At 34.1% G+C, this 14,594-nt stretch overlaps 1 protein-coding gene across 1 annotated transcript; it reads right to left on the bottom strand.

Moving 5' to 3' along the window:
* Window positions 1-3,044: 3,044 nt before the first annotated feature.
* LOC112512946 lies at window positions 3,045-8,897 on the bottom strand. The gene is made up of 4 exons (XM_025119072.1): window positions 8,677-8,897; window positions 4,249-4,682; window positions 3,757-4,064; window positions 3,045-3,356 (listed from the first exon to the last, which is right to left on the bottom strand). The coding sequence occupies exons 1-4, from the start codon at window positions 8,895-8,897 to the stop codon at window positions 3,045-3,047; spliced, it is 1,275 nt and encodes a 424-aa protein (XP_024974840.1).
* Window positions 8,898-14,594: the final 5,697 nt, after the last annotated feature.

Raw genomic sequence — 14,594 nt, 5'->3', positions numbered from 1 at the left:
TGAATACTTCTTTACAAAATATACAAAATGAACTTAATCGGTGTTGCCACATATATGCTCCAAAAACTTCATTTCTTACTTAAATCCTGAAAAGCATGAAACATAAAACAACGTCAACTACAAAGAGCTGGTGAGTTCACGAGTTTTCATATGCACAAAACAATACGATGCATAAATCATTTTTTGCAAACCTATACATAACGTTTGCACATAATAAATGTAAATCTACAACGATGTTTTAAAACTTGAGACGCTACTGAGCCTTTCCTAACCAATGTGCCCCATTATTTTACGAACGACCATAAGTAGTCCGTACACTCACTTAGGTCCCACAGTTTGTAGTAGTACTAATTCAGCGGTTGTCCAAATTCCACATGATTAGACAAATAAAACATAGGTAATGTGCACCCCTTTCTGGGTGGGACTATCAACACAATAGCGGCTATCCACAATTACCACGGCTCGGGGACATGCCCGAGTTAACAAGTAGCGTTTACGGACGGAGACTTTATTTGGAAACATACTCTCAAGTACATCAATTTAGCATTTATATCATAGTGCAAAAATCGTCAATATTTCATGACATAAACAAATCTTGACTAAACAGTTCTTTAGTCCAACATTTTTATAAATAAACAGTATAGTTTGCATAACTTCATGTTTTTCCTCCAGTTTAAATAAACAAAAAGCATTAAAAGTGGGGCCGTGAATACTCACAAGTTAGCTGATGAATATCCAAGAACTTGATGACGTTTGAAGCGCTAAACGTCCGCCCTAACCTTCCTAAACAGTCCGAAATCCAATAATTAGATCACCTAACGGGTCTCAATAAAGATAAAGTCAAATKATATCTTATGTAATGCCAACGAGTTTTTATGAATTAAAGTTGATACTTATATTATTTGCTCTATAAATAGTCCAGAAATTATATATTTTAAAATCAAATTCCTTTGCACAAAAAGCGGTCATTTGGACAGAATATAAATTTTGTTTCTAGAATTTTTGGTCTCACAAATCACTGTCAAAAGGAACCTTCCAAAAGTCATTTTGTGTCCAAATTTTTATATCATCAATAATAATGAGTTAAACAGCTTTTTCCCAAATATCAAGAATTTTGGATGGGTTTAAGGCACTCATTAATACCCTACAACTTTGAGTGACACAGTCCCCAAGACAGATTACACACTCTTCGAGTGACGGCTATTTGGGGGGTCTAAACTCATCATTTTTCAACGATTTTAACTTTATTTTAAAGCTAACACATAAAGCTAACTTCCAGAAAAAGAATCACCCATTTCCATTGAGTTTTGAAGAAGATATAACCGATTTAAGATGCATGCAAGATTCTATCAGCAATGCTCTTTTTGCACCATAATCTTGTATCAAGAACTTGAAAGCTCAAAACATAATATTTTTGAGTGAGACCAGTTGCATTAGAAAGATAACTCATCAAAGTACGTTTTAGAAGAAAAATCAGAATGTTTGGACTTTTATTTTGAAAGATACAGTCGACACAAGTGCTAACAGAATCTGTCAGTTTTCAAAATACATCTTTTCATGATTAAATTTCACATGCAATGAGATTTTCTCCTACTTTCTTAAAGTTCAAAGTTCGTGGATCATAGATTATCATCATTTTGAAGACATTTTCATGTATTTGATGTATAATCTCCCCTTTTGAATTCTCCAGAAAAATTAATTACAAAGAACGAGAAGTAGGTGTAGAAAATGAGAATYTTTGTTATTATATAAAGGTAAGATAACTAGTCTATTACCTTTTGCTTGAAATMTTGAATATTCTTCAWGATTGACARATTTTTAATGATGCTTGAAGATGAAATCGGCTGGAGGGGTATGGTTTAGAGAGAGATTAGAGAGAGGAAAGGTTTATGCAAAAGGAGAATGAAAAATGAGATTTTTCAAAGAATGTGGGGTATTTATATGTGGGTTTAAAGAAAGGAAATGAGCTGGCCTTACTAGAGCCCAAATCCATAAAAAAATTTATTTTTCATATAAACAAAATAGCCCATTTAAATTTATAACAAAATACAATTTGTCAAATATTAATAAAAATATCATTATTAAATCAAAGTTCCACATTTTTGGTAAAATTATTTGGACATTCAAATAAAACTTTTTATAATTTAATTTGGACTTTTATAATATCAACTTTATTTTGTTTGGAGAATTTTAATGAATTTGACATTACATAAGTTAACTTTATCAGTTACCCATCGAAATAGTATTTTCTGAACTATATTTTGGGAACTAAGCCAGATGAATTCTAATCAACATGACTAGATCCTAATATAATTCTTAATTTTAAAAATCCTATAAGGTGCTAACCTGACGCCCAAAAATGACGGATGTCACAGAAGATGAAGATTGGCAACATTTGTGTAACTCATAGTGAAGACATCATGAAGTATTCTTGTTAGAGTCAGATATATCCACCAAAATAGCGTCATTCAATCCTTTGAGTCCCAGCCATTACCAAAACAAAGTAATGTATCTGATCTTAATTCAATTACCTAAACAACAAATTCACTACTTCTGAGTAGATATGCTTAACATATGATTGCTCCCAACTCCGTCTATGTTACTAGGTAGGGCCTTTTATGTTCAAATTGGTTTCTTACACACAATGATATATGATCAGTCTTGAAATCAATGATCTTTTTTGAATTGAAAGAAAGTGTTTCATATAGAATGAGCACCTACAGATTGAATTTTTATTATCAAATACTCTCATGATAAGCATGAGAGTTTTCAATAAAAGACCAATTAATTAAGGCCTTGCATTCTAGGAAGCTCCAAAGCTACAACGCATAGTGGCGGATGCAGAAAAATATATTGTAAGGGGCATGATATAAGATAAAATAATAATTAACTTCAATTTCATACAAAAATGATAAAAAGTTACCTCTTACAACTATTTCCTACGATTCTTCATCTTTTTGAATTGAGTAATTACATCATCATTTGAAACTGTGAGAAGTGCTTCTTTTTCTATAGTACATATCATTGCAACATTCAAAAATTCATCACCATTTTGTTGCGCAAAAATCTGACTTCACAATCTTCATAGCAGAAAAACATCTTTTGACTGTTGCAGTAGCAACTGCAAAAACCAAAGCTAACTTCAATAATCGATATACTAGAGGATAAGTTGTATGTTTTTTTGTTTCCACTAGCAATCTAGCGAGCTCGGTAATACCACTCAAATTGGCAAATCTTTCATCTTGACGCATAATCAAATAGTACATGTTAAGTTGTTTCTCAAGAGCGATCCTTTCCATATGACTAAAATCTTGAGGATACAACTTACTCAACTTCAATAAATCTGATACATTGAACTGCGAAAATGAATCACATGGACTCAAAGCTACTATATTTTTAAGCAATTCAGTGCTTACCTCACTAAATCATCCCCAGACTCTTGAATTTGTATGTCCACAACAGTGTTGAAAATATCAAACTTGTAATAATGACGATTGGTGATGTTGGTCCTTTGTCTTCCGTTTTTTGAGTAACGATCTTCCATGTCCAAAGCTTTAATACCATTTGTTTCACACAAAAAAAATACATTTTCTTTAAAAGTAGATAAAAACCAGTTTCTCTAAATTGTTGCAATAGTTGGTTGGTTCCTCTTATCAATGAAACCGCTTCCAAAATATTTTGATCCTTTTTTTTAAGAGCATGTGACAACAAGTCTGTGACCTCTAAAATATGAAACATCAAATGTAAATAAATCACGAAATCAAATGTCTTCAAATATGCTAAAATATTAGTTGCTTGAGTGCGACTAAAACCATTATCCCCGTCCTCTTTAACATACTGGAGCACTTCAATAATACTCGGAAACAAAGCAATCAAGCTCAAAATGGTTTTGTAATGAGAACCCCACCATGTATCTCCGGCTCGTATAAGAGAAAGCTCTTGGTATTTCCCTGTTCCAGTTTCAATTTCACACTTACCAATTGTTTCTTGCACTCTATCTTTGTAACTTTGTCGAAGCATGTCTTTACGTTTGCAAGAAGCATTCACCACATTGATCACCATTCCTAACATATTAAAAAAGTTCTCAATTCTGTCATGTTTATTTGCAACCGCCAAAACAACTAATTGAAGTTGGTGAGCAAAACAATGGATATAATATGCCAAGCTATTTTCATTCAAGATCAAGGCCTTTAATCCATTGAACTCACCGCGCATATTGCTTGCTCCGTCATAACCTTGCCCTCTTACTTGTAATCAATCCATGTTCAACAAATAAAGTATCAATGGCAGATTTAAGAATTGAAGAAGATGTCCCCGTCACATGAATAATACCAAAAAAATCTCTTCTTACAATACCATGTGCATCAACATATCGTAAAACCCCCGCCATTTGTTCATTCTTAGAAACGTCACTAGACTCATCAACTAGCAATGMGAACACATCATCACCAACTTCTTTACGAATGGATTTGAGTATTTGATTTGCAAAACAAGCAGCAATATCTTTTTGAATGCTTGGAGACACCATTTGATTATTCTTTGGAATATTTTTTAATATAACTTTACCTACATCCTCATTGCAATCACCAATTAAGGCTAATGTTTCTAATAACATGCCTTTAGAAATAGACATTTCAGATTCATCGTGACCACGAAAGGGCAATGCATTATTCAACAAGAATCTACAGACCTTAATTGAAGCATTTAATCATATTCGGTGATCATTCTTCTCCTTCTCAGTTTGCTTATGAAAGGCAACGACAATAGATCGATCTTGGCTCATTAGATCCTCACTTTTCTTAAGTGCTCTATTGAGAAAACTATTAACGTCGCCGACATGAAGACCAAGTATTTACGTTTTATTCCAACTATTAAAGCCATATGTTACAAAAGCATCACTCTCACATTGTCCTACGCAATTATAAGTCCTAAATATGATCAATCTTCAAGTAATCATTCAAATCAACAATGGCAGATTTCACAATATGATCAAGAACATGTAGAAGAAGATAGAGAGAGAAAGTCAATAACCCAATCTTGGTCAAACTTGTATAAACGTAATCAGATGTTTACAATAAAGCTCATACCAAAGATTACAAAGACTCACCCTTTATATAGGGTCAAACAAGATACAAGTAGTCAAAGTCAAACTATCTAAGAAAAGTCAAATACGATGACTTTTACACAATTATAGACAAAATTAACTTTCAAGACGAATACAATTTATCACTGATTTTCAGTCCTAACATTCTTCCCCTTTGTATTCAGACTTGAAAGAATTTGCACGCTTTGAGTCTCGTTTGAACTTTGTCTATTTAAGCACTCTATGTCTTCTTCAAAAATAATCTTCAACTTGAAACTTCAGACAATCATTTGTTGAGAAAGATCTTCTAACATTCTCCCCCTCGAATGTAGAACCATGATGATCATCTCTTTTGACAATATAGATCATAAACAATAAGGAACTTCAGAATTGATCTTTAGTAAACTGTTGTAAAATTGATCTTCACATTCAACATCTCTCAGTCATTTTAGCATCGGAATAATTTTTTGTAATCATCTCCAGTCGCACTTCTTTTGAGTCTTTTGCCATTATTGAAGTTACTTCTTCTTGATCTTTACAACAAATTCCCTTTATAATGTTCGGAATTGGACATTTCATTCATTATTATATACTCCCTCTTATGATGAAATGAGAATCATTACATCATACACAAGAATGAATGAAATTTTCCGCGAAAGCCGTCAATTCATGAAATTGTAAGTAGATCTTTTCAATTTCACTTGTTTAAATTTTTCAGATTAAGGGAATGAGAATATAACAACCAATTTCAACATATGAAATTGTTTTCAATCTTATAAAAAGATTGGCCTGTGAGTATAACAGATATACTCAGTACAACGGATGTACTATATATATGAGACTTTTTGATGCTCATCTCACCAGGTCTTCCATTCAATCATTAATAGCTTAAAAATAGCATATCTATGAATGTTTTGGCAAAATAACATATAAAATGCAAAATGTGTATAGTGTAGAAAGATAAAGCAAATAATGCTTCTGTTTAGGCTCAAAAAGATAAATCGTGTGAACTACACAAATTTATCAGACTCAATTAGTGATCAAAAAGACTTGAAGGGGGACATATATCCTTCTGACTCAATATCAACTTTCTCCGAATGAGAAATTGATAGATGATGAGCTGCGTGCCCCAAGTGTTATTGAAACACTTATCTGTTGAGAGATAAATGAGTAGCTGGTGGGTTGTGACAAGAATTGGCCTGGGTTTTGCCTTTTTCAATATTAGTCTCGAAAGAATTGAGAACTAATAGATTGTGTGGTATGCCCGGATTTTAAAAGTTTGAAACATGATTTTTATTTTTTTTAATCCTAACGCAACTCTCGTCAATTCTTTTATCTCACAGCAACTACCCCTCTCTTTTTCATTTTAATCTCAGCACACAAACCCTTTTGAATTTAAAGCTCACTCAGATATGGTTGTCCTCTTGGGTAGGTCTGTCGGTTCTGACATTCCATAGAGGTATTTCTGATAAGCACTCAGTCCCTCCTACAGTTTAGCATTATGCACAGTTGATCACAAACAGTTGATCAAAAATATTATTGCAGATAAACACAATGATCAGGTAAAAATTGATCAAGAAATTTGGCTTTTAAGCACAATCAATAAAAGGAATGATGCGACAACGATCAGATTATTCGATATGCGAGAGAAATGAATGAAGATCTGTAAGTACGAGTTTACAGATTCTGATTTTCAAAGAATTCATGAATGTATATCAAACAAGGTAAAAATAAAATCAGAAAATCAACCTTTGATTACTAACGAGCGTATTATCACCGAAAATGATATTATTTACGAGACGTGATAATAACAATTTCAAGAATAGCTGAAACAGGTATCGGATTTATGTACGATGAGAAATTACGCAAGTAAAATCTCAGGAAATACCTGTTCAGAAAATGTACTCGTTTCCAAAAAAAAATCATTTTCCGAAAAAGCATTTATTGAACTTTCTAGAGACTCCTCTTAGAAAGTAGATTATAAAAATGTTTCGATTCAGCTCAAAAATAAAAAAAAAAATTGGAAACATGTTTAGCATGGGTCCAAAACTGTGTTTAAAAACCACACTCGGTTAAGCACGAGTCCTAAACTGAATTGATCAGAAGCCTTTGTTGGACAGTGTACAACTCCCCCTGCATTAGTGTATCAAAGAAATGATATTCTGATCAGCACAAACTTGACACACCTACACAATCATATCAAATAGATTTTGGTACCCAAATGAATTTGGGTCCTATTTTATTAGTATCGGGCTGAGGTATGTTGTAACTTCCAAACCATCTATTTCTATTAGATATTTTCTTTGTAGCACATTGAACAGGATGATCAGAAATAAAATATGATTTATACCAGTTATTGTGATCATACTTGTTCTTACCTTTCTGATATTTGTTGTCTGTACTCCATTTGTTGTATATCTTCTTGTTCACAGAATCTGTTGATTTGCATGTGGAGCACATGATCCTTTTCTTGCTAAGGTTTATCAAGTCAGAATTGGATCTCACAAAACAAAAAAGATTATTAGTAACAACAGGAGTTCGAGATGAAACAAATTCAGATTTATTAACCCAAATGCTTTTAATCTTAGAAGAATAATTGGGTGATCTGATAACATACCCTTGATAATACTGATTTAAAGAACGAGAATAGTTCTTAGAAACAGTTGATTTTGGGCTGCTTGAATAACTGTTCGATTTGGAATAGTCATAGAAGCTAGTTTTACACTGTGATGGAGAACCAATTGAGCTTTGAGCACCAAAAAAGTCTTTGACTTTCTGTAAAAGCCGGTCTCTTTTAACAGTAACTAAATCAAACTGAATTTTAAGTTATGTTCTCATCTTCAGCTCAGTTTCAAGGTCTGTCTTCAGATCAGACAATCTCTTTGTAGTGTCCAGGAGTTTACCTTATAACTCCTTCTGAAGCATTTCAAACTTCTTTTTCTGATTTATTAACTCTCTTCTCTCTTCATCTGAGCTACTCTTCTCATTCTCAGAAGCGATGTCAAGCCATTTTTTTCTTTTTAGCAAGCTCTTTAGCAATAGCAGTATATTTCTTTGTACTATTTCTCTTCTCAAGAGCAAATTGCTTCTTTTCTTCATCTAAAGCCTTCTGCTTTAGAGCAATGTTGTCTGACAATTTTTGTATTTAGCTCTGACACTCTTCTATGATGTCTTTCTTCACTTTATCATTCTTAGCACGTTCCAAGATGATCAGCTGCTCAAAATCCGAGATTTGCTTTAACAACATCTTTGCATTCAGCTCGAGAGAGTTTATCTTATTCTTATAAGATACACGTTCAGCTCCAAATTTTCTTTCTAGTTCAATCACCCTCTTCTTCTCTTTCTCAAGTGTCTTCCTCTCAACTTCTATAACCTTCTCTTTCTCTTCATTCAGTAATTTCCTTAACTCAATTAGATCACTCTCAGACTTATGAAAATTTCCAGTTAAGTCCTCTGTCTCTGTATTATTTCTTGGAGTCGGTAATTCATTTCTTACCTCTTGAAGTTGAATAAACAAATCTTTGTTAGCTTTACTCCAAATTTTTAGATCATCATCATGATCCTTTCTGACAGAGCTGAGAGTGTTTTCTAACTTTTCAATCTTGTATATGAAATCGTTTTCAATACGTTCACATTGTTCTTTATGCTCCCGTTTCAAATCTTTAATAAACTCCACATTCGCATGATTTTCATAAAACACATTAAGATATTTCTCCTTATAACTCTGTAAGCTCTTATCCAACTCTGAGATTCTCTCATTCAACTCCTTATTCTCCAACCCGCTATATGAGTCGACTAATCTCAGGGCGACCATCTGCTTTGCAGATAGCCTGGAGTCACCGCATTTGAACCTCCGTGGCCACAAGGGGATTTTTATACCTCCTTGGATTTGAACCTGGGACCTCCTGTTATTTTTAACCTTTGGAGCCAAGCTCAAACCAATCAGGCACCACCCTTGTGGTTATACCCCAACCAATTAGCGTATTGATCAAACCAAGCCGGACAAAAACGTCTTCCTTTCCTCCCGACAACTTTTATTTGGAAATGCATGACCCCGTGGTTGACAAGGTCCTCTAAGAAAGTATTTTCTCTTTATTTCATCCCTTTGATTAGGATGATATTCCGGAATCTTTTTCCTATCGACTGGATCCCAAGCAAGATTATTCAAATCAATTTCGTAGAGCATCGAAGGAGCAGAGCTTGATTCAGGTGTTGATGCTTTCCTTTTAAAAAATCTTTCCATTTTTTCTAGCAATAGCAATAACAAGATAAAAATCAATGGTTTATCTTTATCAATAGTAATATTTCCATTTGCCTAAAAAATTGCAAAATTAACCTAACATTTCCATTTGCCCACAAAATTCTAAAATTAACCTAACATTTCCATTTGTCTACAAAATTTTAAAATTAACCTAACATTTCCATTTGTCTACAAAATTGCAAAATTAACCTAACATAAAGCATTTACCAAAACACCAATTATGAAGCAAACAACAAAATCAAAGTCATTAAAAATTAAATATTGGAATTTGGAAATCAAATTTTTTTTACTCAAATTAGAGTAATCGCAGAAAGCAAACAGTGCACTGTTGTCCAGGAAGCAACTAAGCAAGGAAGAAGCAGGAAGAGGGAAGAGGGAGGGAGCAGCCGAGCAGTAGCTGTAGCGATGTGCAGGTAGCAGGAAGGCGGAAGCAGGAACCAGGAAGAAGCAATGGTGATGTGCAGCCACTGCCACGCGCCAGTAGTCGTGAGTAGTCGTGGAGTGGATGAAGGTGGAGTCATGAGAATTGGGATGGATCGGTGGAACTTGGAAATGGAAGACTAAATGAATTATGGATTTGGTAGTGGGGCCTTTATGATTATCTTATTGGGGGCCCAATCATATAAAGGTAAAAAATATAAGTAAAAAAATGGGCTTTCTAGAATTTATTTTGTTGGGGACCAGGACCCCAACCTCTTTTACATGCATCCGCCACTGACAATGCAAATGGCTCTTAAAACCTTTGAATGTGTTAGACCTTGATCTGGTCCTACAATTCCTCCTCCAAAACGAGCATACTGTAATTGGCCCACTTTGAATGATATTACTCATATAGGAAAACAAACAACCATAATGTTTGTGGAGTTTGACTTTCTGCATGATAAGAACATGTTGAGTATAGTGGGCTTTTGTTCTTTCTTTTTGTTCGTAAGATGGATAATCGTTTCCTTAATTTTATTTCTACTTGTCTCCGTATTTGGTTTCAACGATGGTTTTTGCCATATTTCCCTAATTATCTCAATGTCGTTGAACTCGTTAACTTAACTGCCTTTTTTAATCTCTTTGCATTCTGCGTCTATCGAATATGGCTTTTCTTTTTGTTACCGTCTTGATTAAGCAATGAAGGGACATCAAGATCTAGGGAAGAATCGAAGCCGTTTTTTGTTCGTATCGTTTATTAAGGTTAGTTTTCTTTCTCATTTCGATCATGTCTTTGAACTGATCTTCTTTTTCTCTCTTTTTCTTTTTGATTTGCCAAGGCCGGTGCCATGCACCAATTGAAGTGCTTGGAGTTTTGTTCAATGAATTGAAAGAAAAACAGACAACTTTGGATCAAAGGTGTTGATTGGTGAAGGTTCATATGGAAGAGTTCATTTTGCCAACTTAAACAAAGGTAAAATTGTGGTTGTTGTCTAGAAGCTCTATGTTTCTACTAAACCTGAATCTAGTAGGGAGTTTTTGATTCAGGCAAGTCGACAATCGTATGAACTTAAATATTCATATTTTGAATCAAATACACCATGTTTGTCTTTAAATTTTAAACCTAAGGTTTCCATGGTCTGTGACAATTCTATTGATTTGTAGCGCCGAAAGGAAACCGACGTGTCCTGGCTTATGAATTTGCAACCATGGGATCTGTTCATGAAGGTTTAAGGTTAGTTTGGTTTCTGATTTTGATCATGTCTCTTTTTAAGTGTATAACTCTTACATATGACAAATAAAACTCATTACTCAGCTTTAGTGAGGTTGGAAGCCTTGACTTCTAGGAAAGTTGGGTTACCGGATACTGTTGGTCCAAAGGACTAAAAAGGAAGGTTGTAACTGAGGCTTCAAATTTGTTATTTACACATATTAGGAAAAATCAAATAAAAGAGAGAGAAAATGCGAGTGATTTTGGCCCGCTGTGATTTCATTGTGCACTTACATCAACTCGATTTGTTTGCCGTTGCTCATTAGCGGTGGCTATTTTTATTAATAGCAAAGGAATGTGCTTAAAAATGATTTAGGTTGGATTTTCATGCTAATACACATTGTTGTTAAGGGAATTGATATTCTGATTTTTATGGATCTTGGAGGTGTGCATGGGCAAGTTGTTACTTTCATGAAACTAGGGGTTGTTAGTTTAGTTTGTGCTCAGTGGATGATGGCCTCAATGTTCGCTCTCGTGATATTTTGATTCTAATGATGAAGAATGTTTTTACTTTTTTTACAAATCATGCAATTACATACATAATGTTCATTTACATGTTGTCCCAAACATTTCATTATTATCCAAATCCTAGGAAAAATACAACTCAATACATGAACTATGCTCGCCAATACAATTGCATTACTGATGGTGATTCTCTAGGAGACGATGCACGCTACTCTAAGGACGTTATTCTCCCCGATAGATAGTGTGTTTGTTACTTGGGTTAGCGTTGTGCCTTGTTCTTCAAACAAAAATGGAAGAATATTGAATTGCACATTGTCAAAACCTGTTTTCAATTTGATTTGTTTGTCTACGTCTTTTGTACTACTTTTTTTGTATCATAGCATCACTATCACCAACGCTGCCAAGGAATTCGAAGTTGTGGATGTCATCGCTTAAAAAAATTCGGCTACCAATGTAACCCAACTCTTTTTGCTTAGCATCTCTCATTCAAATAGTTTTATGATATAAGATGAATTTCTCTCAGTTTGTATGTTAATGCATTACAGATTGTTGGATTATCTTCTATGATTTGGGATGGGTTTGAAAACCCATAATTTTCTTCTCAAACATCCATTTAGGATCTTATGCTGATTTTTGGTTCTTTTCGGTTTCTATTAACATTGGATTGGTGGTTTATGTGATTGGATTAATGCCATCAAAGTTTCATAAGCAAGAGTCTCTCAGGAAACTTTGATTTCAGTTTAATTGGATTTATTTAATTATGTTTATAATCATTGATCTTTGAGTTTGTTGTGATTTTACAGTTGAGTTCTTTTGTAAGGAGAAATGGTTTCAACAGGTTTTATCTCTGTTTGCTTAAACTATTGCACTAACGAGATTAAAATTTTAATTTCGAATTCAATTTTGGTTTTTGGCTTTGCTTGAATTTAGGTTTTTTATTCGAATTTGGTTTTGAATTAATGAGATGAAATTTTTGGTTTAAATCCAGGTAAAGCTTCATCTTTAAATCACATTTGATTCAAAAGCCTCCAATGCTGGAAAATAAAAACATGAAAAAGAATATAAAATTTAGTTTTGAATCTAAACCAAACCAAATATCAAAAACCAACCTCAAAAGTTTTCAAGTTCGGTTTGGTTTTTCCCTCATTCAGAATTCTGTTGTATTGCTAACTAGAAACCGATAATCATAATTTCCTAATTTTTGAAGGTGAATTGATAAACATTATTACCTTCATAGCTTCATGAATATAGATGTAAACTCTATATAACCCACAAAAACGGGTTATCGCATTTCATCAATTTTCGAACATTTTTTAAAAGATTTTGGAGAATTCGCCTTTGATTTTTCCTGGTAACTCACAAATTTATGTCTTTTAACTTGTGGCTTAACATCCTACAGATGAAGGTAGAGAAATGGGGTGAAAGCATATCAGATTCAATAATCAATCAGGGGTATATGTTTTCGATGTGTGGAGGATACAATAGATTTATGGTACTATTTGTTCCATGCTATATTGATCGCATATCATGATGTTGTGTGATGCATAACAACCCATTCAATCACCCAATCATTTTTTTCATATACGAATTTGCTACTGGTTTATATAGAGATGATAGAGATCTAGGAGGAATTTTTGGGGGAGCTAATACTCCGTAGGCTGAAGAGCAAAAGGAGGAATCCGCCCGAGGAGGGGCTCGCGTCTGATTAGCTAGTTGGTGAGGTAATAGCTTACCAAGGCGATGCTGGCGGCATGCTTAACACATGCAAGTCGGACGGGAAGTGGTGTTTCCAATGGCGGACGGGTGAGTAACGCGTAAGAACGCCCCAAATGGTGAAAGAATCATCGTATGCCCCGGAAGATAGATTGTGTATGAAATTTATGGTTTCTATTGGTGTAAATCCACTCACCTCAATGGCTTTCTTGATAATTCAGTTATACATACAGTTTGTGTAGAAATTTACTTGGAATGCACTAGAAAATCTTCAATTGTGTGACCTCCTCCCCACCATGTGAAAATCACTTACGATATTGCATTTAGATTTTAGGGTGACCAAGTTCCATTGATCAATATGGAAAAAGGCATGGTCGTTTTTAGGGTTTTTCTGTCCAAATATCTTTTGTTATCACAAGTTTATGCATTTATTGTTATTTTCAGATGCCAGCTCGTTTATTTCTTGCAACTTGCATAATGAAATTATGCAAGGAAGTGGATCTTAGTATGATACCAGAAGATATTTTGATTATGAAGCCACTTCTTACAACTTATTTGAGTACACAATTGCACTATGCAGGTAAATTATTACGTAATGTTTTTCTATTTGCTTGAAAAATGAATGTTGTATTTATATAATGCGTCAAACCCACATAAGTAATCCTATTGTCAAATGAGTTTGGTCTTAGACACAAATTGATTAAAAATCAGCATGAACAAAGAAAACATAAGTTGACTAACAACAAGCAGTTTTCGACATGATGTTGGCTTTTGGCCTATCTCGGGAAGAGAAGGCTGGATGTTGAACCATTCACTTGAACATTGATGTCTTTTGATGTGGTGCAAGAATTAGGGATGATATTTTCTGCAATCTATGTGCTTCGAAAACATGTGTCCTTATTTAAATAGATTTGTTGCATAAAATTACTTTGTTCTAGCATTTCTATTTGTTTTTAGACCTTTTATTTGTTTTGCTCATTATTAATAAAAGAAATGTGTATATCACAAGGAAAGACCCATATATTTTTTTCAAACGTTGGCACCAACTATAAGAAAAAAATATAGGGAAAATTTTTCAAAGGTTGGCATCGTTTGATTATAAGAAACAAATATACGGAATTGTTTTTCAAACGGTGGCACCATCTGATTAAGAAAACCTTTGAAAAATTATATTTTTTTATTAACCTGGATATCCAACACGCTATGCGAGCCGACTAATCCCAGGGCGACCACCTGCTTTGCAGATACCCCAGAGTCACCACATTTGAACCTCTGTGGCCACAAGGGGATTTTTATTCCTCCTTGGATTTGAACTTGGAACCTCCTGGTACTTTTGACCTTTGGAGCCAAGCTCAAACCAATATCGTAAGCTGTGTTCGGGG

The sequence above is a fragment of the Cynara cardunculus genome (assembly GCF_001531365.2).
Source record: "Cynara cardunculus var. scolymus isolate 2C chromosome LG 5, CcrdV1, whole genome shotgun sequence".
NCBI classification, from domain to species: domain Eukaryota; kingdom Viridiplantae; phylum Streptophyta; class Magnoliopsida; order Asterales; family Asteraceae; genus Cynara; species Cynara cardunculus.
Note: the sequence above shows the minus strand (reverse complement) of the source record. Positions and strands in the feature narration are given on the sequence as shown.